This window comes from Prionailurus viverrinus, chromosome A2, assembly GCF_022837055.1.
Source record: "Prionailurus viverrinus isolate Anna chromosome A2, UM_Priviv_1.0, whole genome shotgun sequence".
NCBI classification, from domain to species: Eukaryota; Metazoa; Chordata; class Mammalia; order Carnivora; family Felidae; genus Prionailurus; species Prionailurus viverrinus.
The window spans coordinates 114,599,560-114,626,498 of NC_062562.1; the positions used below are offsets into that span (position 1 = coordinate 114,599,560).

Consider the following 26,939-nt stretch of genomic DNA (forward strand, 5'->3'; position numbering starts at 1 on the left):
AAAAGGGTGTGCGAATGATTTCACTGTGTGTTATCTAAAAAGAAAACAAAGCATAAAAATGTATTGCATGTGTGTATGTTGAAGATGCTTTTGGATTTCGTGAAGGTAATTGAAATTAAAAGGTTATTGGATAGGGGCTGATAGAGGGATAATATAAGGATGATAAAATGGTACTGAAACATTCAAACAAGGGAAGAGTTTGCATGCTAAACTTCCGTTCCTAAGAGAATTTTCTCAGTAAGATTCAGATCTTATAATTCTTGAAAAATGCTTAGACTTTTGAGGATAAATGCAAACATAAGTTATGGATAGAAGCTTCTGAAGTAAATATGTGGGAGGGTTACTTCTATCTCACAGCATATCAACTGGAAAAAAAATGCAGAGTGACGGTAGCAATTCAGATTTCCATTACAAGAGGAAATGGACTGAGTCCTGTTAGTGATATACAAATAAGTATGTACTTACAATGGGATCTTACCCAAAAGAAATTGAAACGTATTACAAAGCACAATGGAAAATGGGTTATTGCAAATGAGTCATAACACCTGTGTAGGGGGAAGAAAGGGATAGAAAATTCTATGGTATGGATTCCAAAAGCAGGTTTCTGACGTCCAAATGTTAGAGCTGTAGGAAATACGTAGATGGTGATTTCAGGGTTTGCTTTTTACTTGTGGGAATTTGCGTTTAGAAAAGAACACAGCTGTCTGAGGCATTTTTGACTTTATTTTCTTAGTTGACTTTTCTTTCAGTCCACTGCTGGGAACTAACTTCAGCCGGTTTGGTCATTTGCGTTGTCAGGGACTCTTTGGGAGGAGGTATATATTTCAGTGACCTTCAGTACTTACAGGTACATGACACCTGTTCCAGGGTGGGGGGCTCTTGTCCCCCACTATCCCAACTCAAGGTGTGTTTTAAGGAAAGGAAGTCTCAGACTGACCTCAGGTACACATAGAGTTTATGTGTAGCACATAACTTAAAACAGGTCTTAAAGTTTTAAAAACCAGCTCTGTAAGCTTATTGCAGTCTTAGCTCTTTTCTTTTAGGAAACTGAATAGCTCTTACTAGAAGGATTCTTCGGGGGCAGTTGGGGCAATATTCTCATGGTAGGATTCAGCTGGAATCACATAAAAAGAATCTTTCTGTAAACTGTTTACCATAGGACTGGTCAAAATCAAAGTCCAAAAAGCCAGTAGTATAATTGCTGGAATACTTCAGTATCTAGATTTTCCTCTTTTGTTCGTACAGCAGTGGAGATGGAAGTATAATATTTTTATTTTCCTCAGATATCTTGAATACTACTCATTTCAGCAGTACAACAGTCAACTCCAAAGGTACCTACCTGGGTGGCTCAGTCTGTTAAATACCTGACTCTTTTTTTTTTTTTTTTGAGCGTCCAGCTGTTAATATCAGCTCAGGTCATGATCTCATGGTTTGTGAGTTTGAGCCCTGCCTCGGGCTCCGTGCTGTCACCGAAGATCCTGCTTGGGATTCTTTCTCTCTCTGCCTCTCCCCTGCACTCACGTGCACTCTCACTCTCTCAAATAAATAAAATCAAATCCAGTATTCATGATGTCAGCTAATCAACCATTTATGTTGATGAAAGGACTTAGCTGAGAGTTCAGGTAGCTGACTTGGCAGTGTGGGTTTCCCTCATGTGAAATGTTGCTTCTGCATCCCCAGCCTCTATAGTTTCCATTGGACTACATAAGATACTAACCAGTGGCCCGAATACATAAAATGAGTATCCACATGCATATCATACTAGATGGAAGTTTTTTCAAAGGTAAGTTATATGCAACCAGATGGCTTCATTGGTGAATTCTACCAACTATTTAAATAGTAAATAGTTTCACCTCACACCTCGTAGAATGGCTGTTAACAGAAATATGAGAAGTCACAATTGCTGGTGATGATGCATACACTGTTGGCAGGAACGTAAACTGGTATGGCCACTATGGAAAACAGTAAGGAGATTGCTCCAGAAATTAAAATAGTAGATTGGGGCACCAGGGTGGCTCAGTGAGCGTCCGACTTCGGCTCAGGTCATGATCTCACAGTTTGTGGGTTCGAGCCCCGTGTCTGCCTCTGTGCGGACCGCTCAGAGCCTGGAACCTGCTTCGGATCCTGTGTCTCTTTCTCTCTCTGCCCCTCCCCCACTTGTGCTCTGTCTCTGTGTCTCAGAAGTAAATAAATGTAAAAAAAATTTTTTTAACTTAAAAATAGTAGTACTATATGATCTAGAAATCCCACTTCTAGTATAGCTAAAGGAATCAAAACCATTATCTTAAAGAGATACCTGTACTTCTATGTTAACAGCGGCATTATTGACAATAGCCAAGGTATAGAAGTAACCTAAGTGTCCTTCAGTGGACAAATGGATCAAGAAATGTGAGATATGCACACACCCGGATACAAATAGAATTTTCAGGAAAATGGACATCCTGTCATTTGCGACAACGTGGATTAAACTTGAAGGCATTGCGCTAAGTGAAATAAGCCAGGCAGAGGAACAGAAAGGCTGCATGGTATCACTTACATGCAGAATATTGCCAATGGGTACGGGAAATAAGGAGCAATTGGTAAAAGGGCATAACGTTTCAATTATTAGACGAATAAGATCTCAGGACCTAACATGTAATATGGTAACTACAGTTGAAAGCACCATGTTGTATCATTTAAATTTACTAAGAGAGTAGAACTTAAATGTTCTCAACAACACTGACCACAAAAGATAAAAATATGGGGTGATGGTTGTGCTAATTGACTCAATGGGGGGAATCCTTTGACCATGTCTATGTGTATAAAATCGTCACACTGCACTTTCAGTGTCTTAGAATTTTGTCACTTATACCTCAGTAAACCCCAAAAAGTGAATTATAGATAAGCTAACACCCTGTTTTCACTTATCTGTGTTTTTATTACTTAAAAACCCTTTTCTGTATTAATCTCAGGAAATTAAGGGAAATATAATGGGAAAATTATCAGGCTGACTCCCCCCTCCCCCCGCCATAGTAATGTACCTTGAGGCAATAACTCGAGTTGATTCCACCTTACCTGTAAAGGTGTGGAGAGTATTTCTTTTTCTTAAGTAGCACAGCATGTCATGGATTGGAAGAATAAATATTGTCAAAATGTCAATACTACCCAAAGCTATCTACACGTTCAATGCAATCCCAATCAAAAGTGCACCAGCATTCTTCTCGAAACTAGAACAAGCAATCCTAAAATTCATATGGAACCACAAAAGACCCCGAATAGCCAAAGTAATTTTGAAGAAGACCAAAGCAGGAGGCATCACAATCCCAGACTTTAGCCTCTACTACAAAGCTGTCATCATCAAGACAGCATGGTATTGGCACAAAAACAGACACATAGACCAATGGAATAGAATAGAAACCCCAGAACTAGACCCACAAACGTATGGCCAACTCATCTTTGACAAAGCAGGAAAGAATATCCAATGGAAAAAAGTGTCTTTAACAGATGGTGCTGGGAGAACTGGACAGCAACATGCAGAAGATTGAAACTAGACCACTTTCTCACACCATTCACAAAAATAAACTCAAAATGGATGAAGGACCTGAATGTGAGACAGGAAAGCATCAAAACCCTAGAGGAGAAAGCAGGAAAAGACCTCTCTGACCTCAGCCGTAGCAATCTCTTACTTGACACGTCCCCAAAGGCAAGGGAATTAAAAGCAAAAATGAACTACTGGGACCTTATGAAGATAAAAAGCTTCTGCACAGCAAAGGAAACAACCAACAAAACTAAAAGGCAACCAATGGAATGGAAAAAGATATTTGCAAATGACATATGGGACAAAGGGCTAGTATCCAAAATCTATAAAGAGCTCACCAAACTCCACACCCGAAAAACAAATAACCCAGTGAAGAAATGGGCAGAAAACATGAATAGACACTTCTCTAAAGAAGACATCCGGATGGCCAACAGGCACATGAAAAGATGCTCAACGTCGCTCCTCATCAGGGAAATACAAATCAAAACCACACTCAGATATCACCTCTCACCAGTCAGAGTGGCCAAAATGAACAAATCAGGAGACTATAGATGCTGGAGAGGATGTGGAGAAACGGGAACCCTCTTGCACTGTTGGTGGGAATGCAAATTGGAGCAGCCACTCTGGAAAACAGTGTGGAGGTTCCTCAGAAAATTAAAAATAGACCTACCCTATGACCCAGAAATAGCACTGCTAGGAATTTACCCAAGGGACACAGGAGTACTGATGCATAGGGGCCCTTGTACCCCAATGTTTATAGCAGCACTCTCAACAATAGCCAAATTATGGAAAGAGCCTAAATGTCCATCAACTGATGAATGGATAAAGAAATGGTGGTTTATATACACAATGGAGTACTACGTGGCAATGAGAAAGAACGAAATATGGCCCTTTGTAGCAACATGGATGGAACTGGAGAGTGTGATGCTAGGTGAAACAAGCCATACAGAGAAAGACAGATACCATATGGTTTCACTCTTATGTGGATCCTGAGAAACTTAACAGAAACCCATGGGGGAGGGGAAGGAAAAAAAAAGAGGTTAGAGTGGAAGAGAGCCAAAGCATAAGCATTTTGGCATAAGCCAAAGCATTATCTATTAAAAACTGAGAACAAACTGAGGGTTGATGGGGGTGGGAGGGAGGGGAGGGTGGGTGATGGGTATTGAGGAGGGCACCTTTTGGGATGAGCACTCGGTGTTGTATGGAAACCAATTTGACAATAAACTTCATATATTGAAAAAAAATAAAATGAAAAAAAAAAGTAGCACAGCATGGAGTTTATGGAACACCATTCATGCTTGAGCAACTGTGAGGAAGACTTTCATAAATATCGGTATGTTTTCCTGGTGCCCCTGGGAGGTAACTGTGATTTCTCCTTTTTTGGAGATGAGGACAATACAGCACGATTAAGAAACGTGCCCATAGTCACATCCCATATGAGCAGCTGGCAGAGTTGACCTCCATTCCATGCTCATAATCAAAACACGTGGAGACCATTTTAGAGAAAAGAATAGAACAACCGCCAGTTTCCAGACATGAGCAGGGACTTGCGGACACCTCTCACACGGGACTACTACCCACAAAAGCTGGAGAGCAGGAGGGATTCTGTGCTATATTTCTCGCAAAACTAGAAGTGACTGGGTAATGAATTGGGTCAACAGCTACAGTGCCCGAGGTTGGTGTGGTACTGCCCTTTCCCTTCTTTGAAAGCACTGATAACCAAGCATATTTCTGTAAATTAGTTCCCAAGGTTTGTTTCAGATGGTAGAATTTAGCTTACTCGTGATTATCTAATTTATTTAAAATTCTCTGTATCCAGACAGAGGCATACTTATATTCCATGTGTTTTACCAATTGCAAAAGCACTGAAAATGTAAGCATTTTATTTAAATATTCCCTTAGAAATGTTTAAACTATTAGGTTATACCTGCAGGTGTCAGAGTCACCTGGGGGCCTTGTTGAAAACAGCTTGCCAAAGCCCATCCAGAGTCTAATTCCTTAGGTAAAGATTGGGTCCAAGAATTTGCCTTTCTAACCAGCTCCTAACAATCCTTTTGAGAAGCATTGATGTCCTGCCAACCACCTTCCATATAAAACGTAGCTGGTGTTATGGAGATCCTTATTTCAGCCATAATAAATAGCATAGGGAAAAATGTCTTCAGCTGTAAAATTGTAGAAAAGAAAAATAATTCTTTAAATGAGGATTCTCTATTATCTTTCAATAAATAATGAAGGTATATCATTATATTAACTCAAAATATTTTTTCCCGAGACACCCATAACGAGAGAAATTCAGTAAGTGTGTAAAAGGGATGGAGATATTTCAGATCTCAAAGGAGCCTTTGTTTTTCCTTTGCCTTTGCTACAACTGTTAATAAGTGAAGCTCCTAAAATTGCCAGGAATAAGAGATAAGTTGGGTGTGGAAATCGAATATTTCTTTGTGTCCTAGATGTTCAAGTATGGGGAAAAAAGACGGCAGGTAGGAGAAACCTAAGAACGGTGACATAAGTGAAAATTATGCATTGTAACTGAAGTCCCGTTTACTCAGCACACGCAGTATTAGAGCAGTTACTTCATTTGTAACTAGGCTCTTGTGTATAATGAATAAATGATCAGTCAGCTTATGCATTGTTAAACGTTTTACATACCAGAAGTTATCCGTCATGAGTTTTTCAAGAGCCACAGTATGTAAAATAAACATAGTAAAGACACCCGTTAAGTAAGATACTGTATGGCTTCCTGTATGCTGAAGATCTTTGTGATGTGAATTTTTGAAATGCTCTGCCAAAAAATCCTGTCATTTGAAAAATGATTGCATTAGTTGCTTGACCTCAGAGTGTTAGATATTGAGTTGAGCGAGCTGTAAGCTTTGTTTTCTATCAAATCCATACCATTTCTGGAGAAGAGGAAACCAGGACTGTCATTCTCAGACCTTACCCCAGTTGGCATCACTACTCTGTTGCCTCAAGTCCACAGGAACTCAGGAGAAGAGGGAGTGGTTGAAAGAAATGCTCTCTGTACGCCTTCTTTGTGCCAAGCCCTTCACACGGGGCATCTCATGTGGGAGCCCTGTCACACTCAGAGATGCCCAGAAGGGACAGACCCACCTGACTCCTGAGGTCCTTTCTACCTCCTCCCTGAGCTGTGGCCATGATCCCAGCCAAACTCAGACCCTAGTGCCAGATCAAATCCCTCTGTCACTACAGAGAATATGGAAACGTATTCACATAGACATTAATTCTTAAATCATTGAATACCTAAATAGAGCTTTAGATTTAAACCAGAAACTTAAAAGTGTCTCATCAGGAGCATGTATAAACTGAATTTTTTACTCCTTTAAAAATGTGAAGAATGAAACTGGGTATATCTATTTTAAATGGGAAAAAAGTAAACCTTCAATATGATACAAATTGTTTTTAAGTAAATTACAAAGTGTGATTGAATCTGATGAATTACAGAATGGAAGGAGACAGAAGATGAAGGTATTGGTGTTACTTTATCTTGGTGATTTGGTTTGGGTATTTATTTTTTTTTCTGTGGCTATAATGTTACTTGTGTAACAGAAAAGAATACATTTCTCACTATTAATGATAATTACCAAAAATGTTTAAAAGGAGAGGGACCCGTTTTAAGGAAAGTGCATAGCAGCGTTTCTGTATATTCGCTGGAGCAGCCACTGGGGGCAGGTTTATTCTTTGATTAGCAAGGAGGTTAATGTCGCTTTCCACTCTGTAGTGCTTTAGCATAGTTTAATGTCATGCTTGGCTGCGCTCCTTGCTTTCATTGTCTAGGATTGCAATGTAATTCTTTGCTCACTCATCACCCTCCTCTTTCTTCCCTGCCCCCATGTCTCCACAGATCATTCTGTGTTTCTCTCCTGTTGGTGACACGCTAAGAGGGAGAGCTCGGAAGTTCCCAGCCATAGTTAACTGCACGGCTATTGACTGGTTTCATGCGTGGCCGCAGGAAGCTCTGGTCTCAGTCAGCAGGCGGTTCATTGAGGAAACGAAGGGAATTGAGGTAATGCCATGTCAACCTCTGAATCTGTGTCTCTCACGCACACACATACACACATACACACACACACATTCACTTACTCACCAACCAGAAGTCCTCAATAAAGAAGTAATTTCCAAAATACACCTCCTATAGAAAAGCCTTTTGTTTAAGATGGTAAAATCGTCTTTCTTAGTTTACGTTCTATGGAATATGGTGATTGACCTCTTTGTATCAGGTTGAGAGGTCTGTGCACACATGTGTGCACATGGCACACGAGTGTGTTCTTACTTAGACTGACTCACCAGAAAGCCAGGATCATTTGTTCCTTGAATCATAATAGGGTTTGCTGAACATGAATCCTTCAAATACACAGATAAAAACCCAAACAGAAAAGTAGCCACCCATAGTCATGCAATGCTTGATCTTAACAAAGTAAGGCAATTAATTGTTGATTTTTCTCATTACGTTAATAATGGGTGAAAAATCAGCACCATGAATTCTGTAGTCACTGAGTCAGATAATGTATCTGTTTCTTTGTCTTAGGGGTTTATGTTTTATAAATTATGTTTAAATTATGTTTGTCATTTGACCGTAATGAAATTTGCACATCCTATTACATTTTTAAATGGTTGCATGAAACTAAAAAACAAACAAAAAGCACTTCAAGTGTACTTCCCAATTCAGAGGGAAAAAGGTATCATTTACACTTTCTAGAAATTTTTGATATCTAGTGCCTTTCTGATTAGATAGTTTGGAAGGGTGGTAATTGTGAACATTGCCCATGGAGGCTTGTCTTCTGATTCCACTGAGTGGTAGGGCTAGAATATCTCAGAACCAAAAATAGAATCGGGGCTATGTAAGAGATGATGTCTGTTCCCACTTGAAGCTTTATTAGAAACAGACACATCCCACTGTGGCCTCCCTTACTCCTAAGAGCCTGTCACTTTTCCAAAGAGCCCTTTCCCATTTTGTTGAATTCTCTGTCTTTTGATGGCCGGATGGTTGCAAACCTGGACATATTTACATATTTAATTATTTGTATGCAGCTAGTGTTACTGCTTCTTATTTTTATACATAGCTTTATTGTAATACAGTTTATTGCCTTTTCTAAAATGTCCGTTAATCTACTTAAGTGCCGGGAGTGTCAAGGAAGACCTGTCACACAGCATCAAAAACATGCCTATGACAGGGGCGCTTGGGCGGCTTTGTCAGCTGAGCAGCTACCTTCAGCTCAAGGACATGGTCTCACAGTTGGTGGGTTCGAGCCCCACATCAGGCTTTCTGCTGTCAGCACGGGGCCACTTCAGATCCTCTGTCCCCCTTTCTCTCTGCCCCTGCTCCACTCACTCACTGCCTCTCTCAAAAATAAACTGAAAACATTTTTTAAAAAAACATGCATATGATGAAGCCTTTATAACGTTCAAATACTCCCTCTCTCCTTTTCTCACACTTAAAACATTTCTGTAAATAAATGGAAAAAATGATCTCTTCTGTTTCACTCTTTTTTCCAAATGCAGAAAGTGTTTTCTGTTGCCTGTCTCTTCACTCACCCTTAATGTTGAATGCACTTACCTGGACCTTTAAAACAACAGCAACTGGCTTTCTGGGTAAAGACTGAATAATAGTAATGTATCGTTGGATTTTTCTAAGTATATTTATTTTGAGAGAGAGTGAGTGAGGAGAGGGGCAAAGAGAGAGGGAGAGAGAATATCCCACACAGGCTCCATACTGTTAGCACAGAGCCTGACACAAGGCTCAAACCCACGAACCCTGAGCTCATGACCTGAGCCTAAACCAAGAGTCAGATGCTTAACCCACTGAGCCACCCAGGCAGGGACCCCTGTAGTTTGATTTTTTAAGTGATTTTCCCTTTTTCCCATTGTTCAGGAGGCCTTGCGTAGCACTAAGAACATGTAAGAACATTTGGGGAAATTTATGTAAATTTGTTCTCATGAATAGGTAAGTGGAATGGTAGACACTCCCAGGAGTGGTTACTTTGTCTGCAACACTGCTTGCACCATTTACAGTGTTTTTCTGAAGAGTCAAAAGAACCCCATTTAATGGACATGAGCACTAGCACTAGATAAAGTCTGCCAGAAATATTTTGTACTTTGAAACCTGAAAAACCATCAAACATGACAAATAATAGTGACACTTGTTAACCCACCAATATCTCAAGCTCTTGCTAGGCTGACTGCATTACTCGAATTAGGTAGGGCATTGTTCGGTCTAATAATTATAAGAAGGGTTCAAAAATACCAATTTATTAGAGAATCAGTATGTACCTTGGTAGCAAAATTCTGTTTCATACACTTCATTTTATCACACTGGTTCGCTAAAGAAAAGACCAGTGCACTTCATTTCTTAATATTAATTTCCCAAATGGAAGGAACCCAAAGCTAGTAACTTGGTTTAACTTAACGTTTGGCACTGTGCTTTTTTTTAAGTTCCTTGCCCTTGCTCCCGTGATGCAAGCCTTCTCCTACAAGGTTAGGAGCCACTTCAAAAACAGTTACTGCTGAAGGAGCTCTGATACGCCAGTGACCATTGACATCTGCTGGATGAGGCAGGATTTGCATCATTTTAAGTGCAGAGGGCTCCTGGCAGGTGCTGAGCTCTGTCTCGTGGTATCATGACGCCTCCTATAGGATGCTGCTTGTCAAGGAGGAATTTTAAAAGCACTTAACCATTTCTGTTGCGCTGAATTATGCCTAAAAACAGATCAGCTGGATGATTTCATTTCGGTTGCGTGTGCCTGTTTAACTTTGCCACCTTCCCAATTTGCTGCTTAGGAGCAGTAATTATAATTCAGAATGCACATGTCTGTCTTCTTCTAAAAATGTGTGGTGCCTTTTCTGCAGAGGTCAAAAATAGCTTTTAAGTTTTTTGAATGGGCACTGATTTGCTCATTTTCTTAGTTTTGATTTTCATCATTAAGACTGAAAGGTATCAGCATAATTTAGGTGCTTCTTAATTATTGACTTTATTTGCTGAGTATATGATAGTTATCCAAGGTGACCCCTCCAGCCACAGAGAAAGGATTCATTAAAGGCAAGCGGTTTTTTTTTTTTTTTGTGGGTTGACGTAGACTTTTCAGTCTGTACATGCTTAGCACCCAGGGCTGTCGGCTGCCTGCATCTAAGAAAAGGGTTGTGCTGCTTTCCTGCTACCTGGTATTGAGCTAAACCACAGCTGTCAGACAACCAAAATAGTTTGGTCCTTAAGTATCACCGGGTATTTATCCGCAGGCTTTGTGTCAACATACACTCCTCACTCCTCAGGTTTGGAAGTGCAGATGAGGAAGGACATGTTGCGAGGAGGGAGAGAGGGAAAGACGCGCTGGGTACCCCGGGGGACCGGGTTGCACACGCTGTGAGGAGGCAGTTGGGAGGAGTCCTTACCCAAAAGTCTGTGGGTCACAGTTAGGAACCGTCAAGAAACAAGGCAGGAGAAACAGGTGTTAAAAGATGAGTACTGTTGTTGGTTTTTGAGTCAAAGTGAATAATAGACATACTTGAGAACTGGGCCTGAGGAAAGCAGAAATTATTGACTGGGAATGAAAAGATGAGCACTGTCACTGAGGAGGAGTGAGATTTGCATCCGGAGGGGTCTCCATTCTCGGAAAGATCAGAGCAAGATGAAGGAGCCCATCCTTTCTGGGCATAGTGGCCAACTGGCAGGTTAAAATTCTCCGTCCTTTTGACGTGATACAACTGAATAATTCCGTAAGGTCAGTACCATCAGCTTTTTCAGGGAAATGACTTCATTCCACCCACCTCCCACCTCTTCAGTTCAGAACTTGTCACAGCGTCTGGTAACAGAAGAATGGTATATTTTACTACCATTTGCCAATCTGATCGTGGAAAATGTCCGCTCAAAGAGAAACGTTACTTTACCGCTATACGTGAAGACTGGCTTCTTCGTTGGTTCTTGGGTTCCTTTTTAAAACAGTAGGGGACAGCATGAAGAGTAGCAAACAACATTTTGTTAGTGATAGGTATGTTAGCAGTGATTTTTTTTACTGACTTTTAGCACATTTGTTTTCTTTGAAATATAAATGAGGATTGTTCAATACAAATTTAAAAGTTGAAAGCCTTGTGCAGTAGAAATTCAATGAGTGTGGGGGAAAAATCTCCTCCTGAGGAGTACTGAAGTCATTTTAAAAGATGAAGACAGAAGCAGAGGCAGTCAAAATTATCCTGAATCTGCCTAAGTCTCTAACTGGCTTAAGCGTCTATTCAGACAGATGAGAAAAGGCCCACGTGGTTGTTAACATCCTTCCGCGTTCTTCAACCTGCTTCTCCTTTGTGCATGCGCACCATTACACTATTCATCGTGCATTTCATTCTCTGTGCACGTTAATCGATTTAAGAACAGAACTGCAAAAACTGGTAGAATGCCACTTTCCAGAGTTTTTGCAGTTAGGGAAACTTTGGGAATCCCCTCTACCTCGAAAGTGGGGTCCACTTATTATACCTGCCCGAGAATCCGGTTATGCTGGTAAGCATTGCTCGCTCCAAGCTATAGTTCTGTGGCTTTCCCGTAGTGCTGGCCTTCCCAGAACCAGCTACGTCATCTGCCTTGGCTGCTCCCTCTGGGAGGCTTGGCTGGGCCCTGTTTGACCTCCTCACCCCCCTCACAGTCCTCAGTTGTTTCTGTGTTTTCATGTTGTGTTGGGGAGCCACTGACACTACCTTTTCATTGCCGAGAAACTCTTCTTGCAGATTGCTGGCTTAGGCTGGACCTGGCCTTGCCCTTGGCCTTGGAAATTAGCCCCTCAAATTAGAGATAAAAATTTAAAAACACGACCAAAGAAACAACAAAATGTATTCGCCAGGCAAAGTGAAAAAACAAAAAAAAATGAGACACTAGTGTGTGATTTAGAAAACTGTTGGGCGCTGCGTTTAACACTTGGGGCTGCTGTCAGGTGGAAGTAATCTTAGGAGGACCAACACTGGTGCCCTGTCACCATCACCAGTGGCAGATGTACCCACCACCGCTGCTCACCACCCTTCTAAGCAGGGACCCCGGGCTTCCCCATGGCACAGGTGAGGGGATGCAGGCCATCGCGCAAGATCACTCCGCAGGTAAGGGCGCCCTCAGCACTTTGATGCCAGAACCCCACAGTCTTAAATCCTGCTCTGGACTATTGCAGAAATGTTTGGCTATTCTGAAAAAGGAATCCAGGGAAAGGAAGAAAAGCAGACTAAAAAGGAGTGCCACAAGTCTAAGCTCTGATTTTGTGGGCAGGAGGCAGTACAGGGAGTGCCCTCATTTGTCCCGTTGTACAGAACTGGAAATCTAACCCACGTCGTAGGATTCGAAACCGGCGTCCCTGGCTGCCTCCAGAATCTTTTTTCTCAGAGGGAATCAGCACCATGAGGAGCTCAGGAGAGGTGTTCAAATGCAGTACTGCTTGTTTTATATATGATTAAATTTTATTTAATAAACCAATTTTACAGCCCCAGTATCTAATTAGTTTCTATTATTAACTGCCCCCAAAGGAGCTAAAAAGTACAAACAATAGATTTTAAAACCCAGCAGTTTGGAATCATTAAAAAAAATAACAGATATTAACTATGTCCTTTTTTGTATCTCACCTATGTTTCAATAAAGCTGTAAAAAATTAACATAGAAATAACTTCGGAGGAAAACTTTCATGGTGGATGGTAGGTATAATGACATCACATATGACATAATGATCCCAAGGTTAACTTAAAAAAGTTGCCTCCTTTTCACCTCCATTCTCTTTTGTCCCTTCTCCTCCCTTTCCTTGAAGGCGATGCTCTTGAAAGTTGCTCTTGAATTTAAAAGTACAGACCAGTATAATCTTGGGACCAGCTGGTCTGGGGAAGGTATAACATTCTTAGGATATTTGATTTGGCGTGGCCTCCGGTGTTGGTTTTCGTTTGACTCGTGCTATACATCATTTTCACCAACAGGGACCTACTGGGCATTTGCTCTAAGAGTCGGGTGGTGGGGGTTACTTGGTGTGGCAGTGACTGCTACGGCATGAGAACCGTAGCTGCAAGGAGCAGATAGATCTCTGCATTCACAGTGAGCCAGCTGAGAGAGTAAAAATTAAACTTCTGTCTAAATGTGAGGAAAAAGCAGTTTCCTGTGTGTATTTGATGATGCGTTGGATACAGCGTTGTTTTCCAGGGCATCTTAGTGGAGAAACCCTGGTTTTAGAAACCATTTGATACTGGCAGTTTGCTTATTTGTATTTTTGCTTTTCCTATGATGGGCTGCTAAATGACTAGAGAATGGGATCAGCTGGTTTTCATTAGGGGCCAAATGTAGCAGGAGTGATATTCTTCACTTGGGTCTCTGAAAACGAAAAATACGCATTGCATTGCCTTTTCTGCAGCCGCATCGGCAGCCATGTCCTCCCTGCACTCCCCACCCCCCCCCCCAAAAAAAAAGAAAACTGGAGATAAATGAATGGCAGAATAAATAATTTATGCTAATGAAATTACTGCAATTAGTAGTTCTACAATGACCCTTTTAAAAGCCACAGCTGTTAATGTCAGGAAGTGCTGTCACTACTGACCTTATCATAAGAGAAAGTGACAAATTGAGAATGCAGGGAAGACCAGTCATCAAAGAGGTCTGTTCTGGAACGATTAGAGTTTTCTGAAAAACAGTGTGAATTACAACCAGCTGCTCCCTGGCTCTGCAAGTCTCCCATGCTGTGCCATTTTGTTAAGCCCGATAACAATAGTTATTTTGCCCCATTGAGACAAGTTGTCTCGGGCCACTTCCAGCTCTACCGGAAACCACTTCTTCCATCGCAGATTTACAAATGAAACTGTTGTCAGAGAGAGCTTTTCAGGGCAGCCTAGGAGCCTCCTCATAAGGATCATGGTTGGGCAGAGGCCAGGTCCTCGCCCACAACCCACACCCCACGTGAGGAGGTCGGACTTGGCCAGGAAAGGATTTACACTGTAAAAGACATGTGCTCACTTTTAGTTCATTCAAACAAGATAGGACAGGGATGAATTTTCTCTCCGTGTTTATTTTGCAGTGAAGCCCTTTTAAAAATAAAATCCCTCAGAGGATCTTATTTATACAGAGCTCTCTAACTTCCTTGTAAGTTTAGATTCTGAGTCCACTATTTGGTAACATGCACATAGCTCAGAACTGGAGAATGCAGAATATTCAGGGTTTGCATCATTCTGTATTTGACTTTGGTTTTAAAAAAACAGAACATTAATTTTAATTTAGTGAGATGGATAGGCAGAGCAACCCCATATATACATATTTGAAACCCACTCACGGATTTGTCATGATGTTGGGAGGCTGTTAGACGTCGCCCAGGAGCAGTTGTTGTTCAGCACCAGGAACTGGCCTGTCTCTTAGCACACCCGGGTTGTAATATTAATGGTGCAGGTTTGAAACATTTAACTGCATCACCAGCCACTTGTGTGCAATTTTCCCAAAGATGTCTGAGCATTATTGACAACACTTTGGTAAATTATGTGTGACTTTCCTAAGAGTTGGTGTAGCTCATTTAATTCATATTAATTGATTTTTAGGCTTCCCTTGATTAATTGAACCTGGTTCATCTTGTACAGAATGCAATAAATAATCATTAAAATGAGGGAGATGTGACTCCACAAATTAAAAAGTTAACTACTTCAGAAGTCATAGAGGACAAAACAGAAAGAATAGTATAGTGGGGGGGGGGGAGGAGTTCTCTAGTAAATCTTCTAGGAGCACTTATTCGTTTTCTTTTTTTTTTTTTGTTTTTTTCCAAATGAAAATATAAATGGCATTTTTCTCCCAGAAGCAATGAGTTTTATACCTTCCCATCCTGTTTGTTTTCCCATGGGTTCTTAAAAAACCACATTTGTCAGTTTGGGCTGTGTGTGTGTGTGTGTGTGTGTGTGTGTGTGTGCGCGCGCGCGCGCATGACTGCTACAGTGTAGTTTGAAAGCAACACAAAAAATACTTTTTAGAGTACTGTGTCTCAGTTTCACCATTTTTTTCTTTCACATACTTGATAAATAAGAAGCAATTTGGGAAAAGCTTTGTTTGTGTTATATGTTGGCTTTGGGTTTGGTATGTGGAGGGCACAAAAATCCTTTGCCCTACTTGGCAAAGCTGAATGCTTTATTGTTATCTCTCTCATCCTGTGGCTATCTCTTAAAGACTGAGTAAGTTTTCCCAGATCCTGCCGTAATTTGTTCTGGCTTTTAGGAAAAGATACTCCACAATTTTGCTGATTCTTTTTTTTTTTTAATTACATTTTTGTTTTAACTTGAGAGAATTGCATATGAAATACAGTGTTTATGTTTTCAGGCACTGGACAAAGATTCTATTAGCCTCTTCATGGCCCACGTTCACACTAGCGTGAATGAAATGAGTACCCGGTATTACCAGAATGAGAGAAGACACAACTATACCACCCCAAAGAGTTTTCTAGAACAAATATCACTGTTTAAGAATCTGTTGAAGAAGAAACAAAAAGAGGTATCCCAGAAGAAAGAGCACTTAGTGAATGGCATCCAAAAGCTGGAAACCACAGCCTCTCAGGTATGACTAGGATATGTTATTACTGAGTAAAATGTGTGCTCTTAAAATTAAAAAATGCACACTTACTTTTGATGCATTTCAACCCGTTTATATAAGATGCTTACTGCTTAAATTCACAGTTTAGTGACACACGCCAAAAAAACAGCGTTCATGCTTTCATAAGTCTACAAAGGGATTGGCCAATTATTCTGTCATGCTGGTTTTGAGAGATCCCTTCCCTTGTTGGCCTGACTCAGGACAGGGCAGCGAAGAGATGTTGAGGAACAGGCCCAGCTCACTCCTCTGTTACATTCACTGGCTTTGGTGCCCTGCGTTTATAGTTAGGAATTTTGTCACACTGGAATGGAAGTAGGATCCCTTTTGGTTTCAGATTCTAAAGCCCCTCCCCCCAGGGAGGCATTATTTCCTGTCTGATGACATGATGTGGTTTGTTCAGATTGAGGTCCCTAAGCAGAGCCGCTTCCTCTGACCCTGGTGTCTCATCTCCTTTTGGCCTCCATGTCTCTCCCTTTAAAGTATCCTCTGTAGCCTTCATCCTCAATCTGCCTGCTCCCTTGAAGGATGGTACCTTTAACCTCCAGGAGTAAATTAGGAGAGAATTAGCACACATGTTAACCATGTGTGGGTCTTTCCATCTGTCGTCTCATCTCCTTATTGAAAAGCAAACAAGTATATGAAGTAGGTATTGCTACTCTAATTTCATAGATGAGACAGAACCAGCCACAGAACCTGTGAGGCTGGAGTTGGAACCCAGATCTGTATTACTCTCAAGTTCAGGTATTGAGATTTTAAAGCTCCCTGTGCTGCCACTTGGTGACTGGGGGAGAAAAGAATTAGAATGAGAAATTGTGGAGACTTTGGAAACTGGCCCAGCATTCTCTGAGCCAGTTGGGCTCTGGAGTTGGTGAGGGGAAAATTCTCCATGGTGGTCCCTTCAAGGCCAGGAATTCCAGTAGACTTCTTCAGAGTATTGTCATCTTGGACGGACTCATATGCTTCTCAGGACATTGGGCCAGTTTTCGCCCCACGTGTGCTGAATGGCCTGTTTATGTCCAGGCTAGAAATAAACCACAAGCCAGTTGGAGAAGCCTGCAGTGGCACCTCTCACTCTGAAGGCCTGTCCGGCCACTCCCTTCACATGTCCATAGGCCAGAGCATCTCCTGCCTCTGTGCCCTTCATCTCGTAAACCAGGAACGGCTCTCGGTGAAGCGCTGATCTGTACATAGTGAGTAGATGGACCATGACTGGGAAAGAGAAACCAACTGAGAAGGTTTCCAGGCCAGTTTCCAGGATGTGGTGATGTAAGAATAGTTGTTGGGAAGCCTGCCAAAGAATATACCTGTATTTGTGCATCTTTCCCTTTTCCTTCAAAAAATGTTTTTACTCTTTTTGTGTACATGTTACCTTACTCTTTACTCTTTGCCTTCTTTCTCTTTCCTTCTTCTTTCTCACTACCTTTCCAGTTCCATCTCTTTCTCTTCATGAAGACCTTCCTAGGAGTCCTATAGAGCTAGGAGACCATGAGTGCAGGAGATGTGTGTCCCAGAGCATCTGTGTACCTTTGAGCAATGTCCCAAACCGCACCTGTGGACTTTGCCCCAGGAAATGCTAGCGTTGACTAAACTAAACCGTCAGTACTGGTGGGGCAGCCCTGGGCTAAGGAAAAAAAATGGCCTCTGCCATACTTAGAGTCTCCTTCCCAAAACACAGAGCAAAGAGGATAAAAACAGAGTGGCGTCCATGGTGGCAGCATCTCAGCCATAGGGAAAAAGAAGAGGTTGGGGGAGAGGAAGAAAGAAAGGGACTGGTTATTGATGGTGCCTGCCAAGTTTAAGGATGCTTGGGTCTCCTTATTCCCCCTTGGCTAGAAACATCAGGCAGAAAATCTAAGAAGACAACATGTGAAGTCTTAATTGAAGGACTACTGATGATTTCTTTTCAATAGGTGTTTGTACGTATAATGCTTTCAATAATATCAGAGGACTGATTGGAATATTTCATAGTTCCCTAAGAGTTTTAAAAGCCTATTTATTATAGAAAAGAAGCATACTTTCTTAGGTGGGCATTTGGAAAGCCCTACCATGTAAGATAAGGCCGTGTGTGGGGCAGAATGTCTTCATGTTGAAACTTGTGTTCTGTAAAGATCTGCCTGAAGTTAATTCCACAGAGGTGAATATCCGTGCCGTTTGAAATATGTGTCTAAACCTCAGCACTGTGTATTCATTGGAGTAAAGCCATAAATTCCCATTAGAGCCGCATACCCCCTCTCTAGATGTCAGCTTAGATCATCACAGATAGCTTAGTGACCTGTCTTCACGGCAAGGCCTCGCTCCCAGGGCTTGAGTCACTAGACTCTTCAGACCTAACAGCTTCCTCAGAAACGGAAATCAGGGCTTGAAATAACAGTTTCCTCCTAGTCTCTTAGATGATTCTTTGGATTGTAACCTAACATGCGACTAGTTTCCCATGGCTAAAAAGAAAAGACAAGCCAATGTCACTGTGCATTATTACCCTGAGTTCACAGAGAGGCTAAAAAATCCATCTTAGCTTAAACTATAATAACTAGTAAAAGTAACAGTAATAGTAGTAATTGTGCCATTTGAGCAGAGGTTTGAAGAGTCCTTGGATATAGTAGTGAGATGTTGTTCCACAGGATGAACCCCCTGGAGTGCCTGTAGCGACTGAGTCAAAATAAGTGTTTATAATTATTCTCTGCTTCTTTGATTTTTGTAAACATAGTAACCTACTTCTGGAAAAAAAATGGAATTAAGCTAATGCTCATGATATTTAAAACTGCTTCCATGTGTCTCCAAGAGCCGAGTCACGTTTGTTTCCCAGCACTTGACTTCTGCTTTGCTTTACGTGATTCTCAAACTTAGGAACCTAGTGGTACCTTGTGAACCTCATGAAATCCCAATTACGAGGGCAGAATCATTCTTTAGAGAAGATAAATTTGTTGATGCCTCAGAAAGACTTGAGTTCCTCGAGAGTTGAGTGAGGCCAGGAGCAGCAGTCCCCATCTAGGACACTCACTGCTCTTTGACCCCACCCCTTCTGATGCCCACAAGGCACTTGTGGTTTGCCCTTCTGTAGTAGGTGTTAAGTTGAATGTTGTATGCGGTGGAAGAAACTAAGAGGACCATTTCCTATTTTGTGGAAAGAGAATAGACCTGTCTGTAGGCATTTCCATTAAAGTGAGTAACGGATTCAATGAAACTGATAGTAACTCATAACGGCCGGGGAGTACCGATGTCTCAACTTCTCTGAGCCTTTCATGGTGTTCCGTTGGAGAGCACAAACCATGGTTCCTCCAGCTTGCCACCAAGCAAGTCTTCCTGTGGCCTCTGCTGCCTTGAGCCTGAGCTTTACAGGACCAGAAAAGCTGGGGGCATGAGTGACAGGTGCTTGAGTGACATGTATGCAGGTGGGGACAGCTGTTGATGTTTCCCTGACTGCACAGACTGAGGGGAGAAGGTAAATTTCTAGCTGGTGCTGACATAAATTACGTTTTTCAGAAAGCAATCAGAAAACACTGTGCTGTTTGTTCCTCTGTGGAGGGGAAGCGGGGCTGTGTTTTTGCACATGGGACTAAAGTCGGAACAGGGGAGGAAGAGATAAAAGATGCAGGCTGATAGGGATCTGTGAACTCATTTAAAAAAATAAGCTGTATCTGATATTTGCCGTTCCCAACGCAAGTTACTTGGACATAGTGACTTTTCCTTCAGGTGGGAGATCTGAAAGCCAGACTTGCCTCTCAAGAAGCTGAGCTGCAACTGAGAAATCGTGATGCCGAAGCTCTGATCGCAAAGATCGGGCTCCAGACGGAGAAAGTGAGCCGGGAAAAGGCCATTGCCGACGCTGAGGAGCGAAAGGTCAGGCTAATTCCACCATTTAGAGTGCTGAGCTATATTTAGCACAAAATAAACCTTTGTAGGTGAACAATTTTGAACAACTTCCTCTCCAGGGAGCATAAAATCTAAAGAATTATTATAGTTACACATGTAACAGCATTTCACACCATGATTACCACTTGACCTTTCTTTACATTATGCATTTTCCCACCCTTTTAGCTCTTTTAATGATATGAAAGAACAATAAATACTGAGCTCATTCAAGCATATAATGGATGTGGATCTTGAACATCAGGCCTATTTGTAATACAGTAAAGGTCATGAAGTCACCTCTGAGGTTTCTAAAGGTTTTCAGTTTTTAGGCAAATTGAACAACTCAATTGTTAACAAAGCTCAATTCCATCACTTTGCAAGATGGTTTTTCAAATTTTTCCTTTTAATAATACAACTTGAGTTTATTATTAAATCCTAAGCTAAATTTCTTCTTTTTGATTCGATTGAGAACCTGGCATTTTATATTACATTTTACTGTTGCAAACAATTACTCTTAAGATTATACAGATTCTGCTTTCTTTGTACCTGGGTTTCTGGCAATTCTGAAATAAATACAACTTCTTTGTCCTCTTCTTTTGCCAGACCTTGGGCCACAAATGGAAGGTATTTTTGTATATCTTATTTGTTTAGAAATTGAATATGTTTGTTTGAGATAAATTCTCTCATTTGGGACAAAAGATTATAATCAGGGATTAGTTGATAAAAAAAAGGTAAATTATAAACATGTTTATAGCTTTTGAGTCAGTAGCTTTTATGTTATTATCCTAGTGTTTTATGATGCCAGAAATACTTGAGTTCTTCTAGTGGTATTGCCATTCATTCATAGACAATTGAGTTGGGCTTTCCCCCCCCCTATTTTCTAATAGGTATTGAGCATGTTTACTGGTAGCTTACACAACTAAAGAGTTGAGTTGCACACTGAAAATCAGAATGCTGAATAGTTTTTTTTAATACTTGTTTTTAAAGTTGTATGCTACATTTGGCATGGCCAATGGGCATATAATTCCTAATTTGTTAATAAGTGTTTCCATTGAGTTTCAGATAAGCAGAGGATGTCCTTAAAATTGTACTATATTATGTTAAGCAATTAGGTATCCCATATGATGTGATTATCATAAGCCATTTCCACCCAAGGGATATTTTTCAAGCATTGCGCAAATAAGTGGCGTGCTAGTACTTGTTAGATTATAATCTATCTCTCGAGATACCTTTTAGAGATCCATAAAACACTCCAGAGGTATTTTCACATTTTGTATGTGAATTCCTAAGGCAAAATCATCCTTACAAAGAGGGAAAAAATGCTTTAGCAAATGAGAACTCTTCTGACTGGTTGTTTTATGAAGTTCTTCAAACATGAAAAAGACATTTTCTATATCTAATCTATACCAAGAAATAAACATATTTTCATTTTACCCCTGGTGGTTACTTTACTTAATTCTCAATAACAAATACTAACTGAGCAACTATTTTTGCCTGGCACAGTTCTAGGCTCTTGAGCATAGATGACATACAAGGCACCCTCAGGTAGCTTACATTATAATGGAAATGACTGGCAGCAGACAAGTGACAAGGGATTTGGGGTTAGTGATGAGGGCTAAGATAAAAATCAAATCAAGGTGATGCTAGAAGGGACTATTTTATTTATTTTTTTTTCAACGTTTTTTTTTTTTTATTTATTTTTGGGACAGAGAGAGACAGCATGAACGGGGGAGGGGCAGAGAGAGAGGGAGAGACAGAATCGGAAACAGGCTCCAGGCTCCGAGCCATCAGCCCAGAGCCTGATGCGGGGCTCGAACTCACGGACCGCGAGATCGTGACCTGGCTGAAGTCGGACGCTTAACCGACTGCGCCACCCAGGCGCCCCTAGAAGGGACTATTTTAAACTGGCTGCTCATGGAAGGAGAATTATTTGTAACTAAACCATGTATAGAGATTCAAGGAACTCATCAATTGCAGCATGTGCTGTGAGCTCACATTTTGTTCAGCAGTGTGCTAGGTTCTACATAGTTATTAAATGGGTACATATGGGCACTGTGATCCTATAAAATTGGGATTTCAAGTCTTGACCCATGAGAAGTTATTAAAAAGTACATTGCCATATTTAATATAACTAAGCAAATACTGACTGCCTTTCTGTGTGTCTTGATAGTCCTTGTAGAGGAGCAGGTTAAAATTGTTCCTTGAGATTCATAAAATCATCAAGAGCCATCCAAACTGCTGACATGACCAGCGGTGACTTCAAGTAACCCCAGCGCCATGAAGCCTATGAAAATTACTTCTTCCGTCTCTGTTTGGTTTACCAGTTCCCAATTCTAAGGTTCCAAATTCTCTGATCTCTTTCATATTGCTTTCTTTGTTGAGTGTAACCCTTATGAGTTAAAGTACCTTCTAAATCACAGGGCTAATATAATCTCCTCAAAAGTTATCATCCTCCTTGATTTTGAATGGTCTTCAGATTTTGTGTGTTTCTATTCTAAATGTGGGTATGGCTGGGTTTTGAAGGACTGTCTGGGATTTCTCATACTCTGAAGGCAAATAAGAGCAGTTTATTAGATTGCTAGGACTTCTAGAAAAAAAATATCATAGACTGCATGGCTTAACCTGCAGAAGTTTATTTTCTCACAGTTCTGGAGGCTGGATGTTCAAGATCAAGATATTGACAAGCTTGGTTTCTCCCCTTGGCTTGCACATGGCCACGTTCTCACTGTCTTCACTTGGTCTTTCCTCTGAGTACACATCCCTGGTGTCTCTTGTGCCTGTTCAGATTTCCTCCTTTTATAAGGACACCAGTTAAACTGACCTAGGGCCCACCCTAATGGGCTCATTTTTAGCTTAATCACCTCTTTAAAGGGCATGTCTGCAAATACAGTCATATTCTAGGGGCGCCTGGGTGGCTCAGTCAGTCAAGTGGCTGACTTTGGCTCAGGTCATGATCTCACAGTTTGTGGGTTCGAGCCCCGCGTCAGACTCTGTGCTGACAGCTCAGAGCCTGGAGCCTGCTTCAGATTCTGTGACCCCTTCTCTCTCTGCCTCTCCCCCACTTGTGCTCCGTCTCTCTCTAAAAAATAAATAAACATTAAAAAATTTTTAAAAATTTAATCATATTCTGAGGTACTAGGGTTAGGGCTTTGCCATATAAATTTCTGGGTGGACATACTTCAGCTTCTACTAAGCCATTGCTATTCCACTTCTTCCATGTGACCCACCATTAAATTTCATGAACCATTTGCAAGGAGCTTTTGACCAACAGCAGAAAAGCTCTGTGTACCCAAGAATGGGAGTATCTCCCGAACACTGCTTTAACAGACTGTAGTCAAGAGAAAGCCCACATTCCAAATGATCTGTGTCACTCTTCCCTCCTTCCCCAGGTTGAACCTTGCTGAGCACCACCCAGGAGTCATGGTGTGGAGGCAGTTGGACAGTGAGGCTCGAGGCTCTCCACGTCACTAAGATACACTGTATTTTCACTATTCCAGTGTCACCTGAAATACACAAATTATTGTACATGTACCTTAGAATTCTTGTGCAGGAAGAATTAAGTTCTAACTTAAGTTGTAAGTTAGGAACTTCTAGTGTCATAACTGTAGCACTGGTCACCGGGATCCAGTCCCCGTGGGGGTTGGTTCCTGTGGTAATGGTGATTGTAGCATGTGACATGTAAATAAAAGTGTGCAGAAGGTATCGGGAGTGAAAAAAAGCTGACCAACCTAGAGTATTTTTTTTCATTTTCTTTCGTGGGTTTTTTATTAATATTCAAGATTGCCCTGATTATAAAAATTACCCAAAGGAATGATACTCCATGAAGTGTAAAGGAGTCAGAAGGAGAAGAATAGCAACTCTCAGTCTCACAGAAATAGCACTTAAAAGTGCTTCGGGCATCTGGGTGGGTGGGTCAGTCAGTTAAGCCTCTGACTCAATTTCGGTTACTGGGGTCGGTCTCGGCGCTATCAGTCCTTGGGATTCTCTTTCTCTCCCTTTCTCTCTGCCTCTCCACTCCTTTCTCTTTCTCTCTTGAAATAAATAAATAAATAAATAAATAAATAAATAAATAAATAAATAAATAAATAAATAAATAAAAGATACTCTTCTAGTACTAAAAATCTCTAATATGGAGACCATTTTTATTTTATCTTGATTATTATTATTTTTTTACTGTTACTTTTTATTTAAACTTTAGGTGGTTAACCTGCAGTGCAATACTGGTTTCAGGAGTAGAATTCAGTGATTCATTGCTTACATAGAATACCCAGTGCTCATCTCAAGTGCCTCCTTAATACCTATTACCCATCTCCCACTGACCTCTGTCCATCAACCCTCAGTTTGTTCTGTATTAAGAGTCTCTTGTGCTTTTTTTCCCCTCTCTTCTCAGCCCCTTCCCATATGTTCATCTGTTTTATTTCTTAAATTCCACATGAGTGAAATCATACAATACTTGTCTTTCTCTGATTAACTTATTTTGCTCAGCGTAATACATTCTAGCTCCACCCATATCATTGCAAATGGCAAAATTTCATTCTTTTTGATGGCTGAGTAATATTCCGCTGTATAGATATACCACATCTCCTTTATCCATTTATCAGTCAAATGGACATTTGGGCTCTCTCTCTAAAGTTTGGCTATTATTTTTTTTAAAAATATAATTTATTGTCAAGTTAGCTAACATACAGTGTGTGTATGTATGTATGTATGTATGTATGTATGTATAGTGTGCTCTTGGTTTTGGGGGTAGATTCCCATGACTCATTGCTTACATACAACATGCAGTGCTCATCCCAACGAGTGCTCTCCTCAATGCCTGTCACCCATTTTCCCCTCTCCCCCACCCCCCGCATCAACCCTCAGTCTGTTCACTGTATTTAAGAGTCTATCATGTTTTGCCTCCCTCTCTGTTTGAAACTATCTTTCCCCTTCTCTTCCCCCATGGTCTTCTATTAAATTTCTCAAGTTCACATATTTTAAATGATGCTCTTATAAATGATAACAAACAGCGTTTATAGATTGTATCCTTATAGAAGGTAAATAACCCTGAGGTATTAATTCACTCACCTCTGCTCTCCCTTTGTTCTGCAACAGTGTTGTCTAGCACACCAAAAATGTATTCTTAGAATTTTCATGGCCATTCCTGGAAGTTTTGAGGGTTGTGGTTTTTGAGTAGTTCTCGATAAGCATGCAGTGTTTTCTTATTTACATTACAGTAGCTGTGTATGTATTGGCAAGAGATCACATCTCTACCCTGAACCAATTATGTTCATAAAAGGTGCAGTATACAGCAAAATAATGGTTAATCAGAATAATGGTAATTACTGCTAATAAAGCTGTAGTAGACAATATAATTTGTTGTAAGCACTATTTAATTTTATGGCATAGTTACACCTGTTCATTCCAAACACATCTGAAGAAATGCACTTTTCTTCACACATTAATGCCCTAGTCACCGTCGCTGAAAGAGCCATCCCCCATGGTGACTGGATCCCTGTGCCCAATGGCACAGCTTTGAAACTGCAGTTCCTGCTTGGGATCAAAAATTTACTCTTCCTGCCCATTCAAATTCTGTTATGTCTCCTAAGAGGGCGAGGAGGATAAAAATTCCAAAGCTTCTCCCTTGGTTTTGGTTCAAGTTTACCAGCATGGCTTCCCTGTATGTATAACATATGTGTTCATGTCACGAAACTGATGCCACACCCTCTTGGGCACATGAAAAAAGTCCTTGGACCTTCAACGGTAGTGTGGATATCAGTGTCATTGACAGACAGAAATGGGCTATTGTAGCCAGAGTTTCTTACCAGGTCCTTAGAGAAACCAGTAATTAGTCTTTATAGAAATTGTATCTTTGGTTAAGTATACATAGAAATAACTGTATCTTCTAGTCAGTTGAACAGAAAAAGCTTCACATTTATTCTTAAAGACTAGCCAACATAGCTTTTAGGCAAATGTAAACAAAAATTAGATAGAGATTTCTAGCGAGAGTGTTTTCTGTCGGTGTTACTGAGCCAGACTGGATTTCCACTTATCCAGGACACTCAGAAAAAGAAAATTGAAGAGCAGAGGGATCGCTGCCTTGAATTTATTATTAGCAGCACCTTTTAATTAGATTAGCCAAAGCCCTTCTTGGAGCAGTTAGATACTTGAGTACATTTGCATTGGGATTTGTCACTGTATTTCATGCATATACAAAGCTTTGTGCACACACTGAGACTGAGAGAAATTCATCTTTAGGGCACATTCCTCGCCTGTTCTAAAGAGAACCAGATGAACTGTTGAACAGCGCATCTGAGTCAGCCTACATTCTTCAGTAGTGAAATTTCAGGTGGTGATTTGTGTTTGTGGGTTTGTGTGCTTTCCTCTCTGATTAGGTGACAGCCATTCAGACTGAAGTGTCCCAGAAACAGCGGGAGTGTGAAGTCGACGTACTCAAGGCTGAGCCCGCACTGGTGGCCGCAACAGCTGCCCTCAATACGCTCAACAGGGTAAAGATGATCACAGGGCTTGTGGGATTCCTCCAAATAGTTTTTAAACGTTCTCAGAGTTTGAATAACAGGACCCAGAGTGAATTCTGTGCAACCAAAGAGTTTTTAGAAAGGAAAATGAGTCCAACAAAATACTGAAGTGGGAACAAACGTCGAGGTCATCATTAATAGTGTGACTTCCTTTCCCATGCGGGAGTCTGTCCTGCCACAGCCTGACAGTCAAGTCTCCTTTTGAATACTTGCAACACCATGGGATTTATACTTTCATAAGAGGCAGTTCTATTGTTAGCAACTGGATTTGGCGCAAATCCAGTTGTCATATTATGTGTTGCTTTAAGAACTAAGTGAAGATTCTTTATTTCCTCCAGATATAAAAAGTGGCATTAACGAGACACCCTCATGAAAGGAGCAGTGCACTAGGAACAAAGATACCTAGTTTTGGCTCACATCACTTTTCCTGGTTTCACCTTATTAGCAAAACCTCATTGAGCATTTGAATTCCCCGAGGAGA

The 26,939-nt window shown here is 40.9% G+C and overlaps 1 protein-coding gene across 2 annotated transcripts in view; it reads left to right on the forward strand.

Annotated features, from left to right (window-relative positions):
* The window catches only part of DNAH11 (dynein axonemal heavy chain 11), a 355,616-nt gene that overhangs the window by 223,658 nt on the left and 105,019 nt on the right, over positions 1 to 26,939 (forward strand). For both annotated transcript variants that reach the window (XM_047849106.1, XM_047849105.1), the window contains exons 55-58: positions 7,377 to 7,538; positions 15,822 to 16,055; positions 19,782 to 19,928; positions 26,315 to 26,428. In XM_047849106.1, the coding sequence (XP_047705062.1) occupies positions 7,377 to 7,538; positions 15,822 to 16,055; positions 19,782 to 19,928; positions 26,315 to 26,428 (657 nt within the window). The remainder of the gene's footprint in view (positions 1 to 7,376; positions 7,539 to 15,821; positions 16,056 to 19,781; positions 19,929 to 26,314; positions 26,429 to 26,939) is intronic.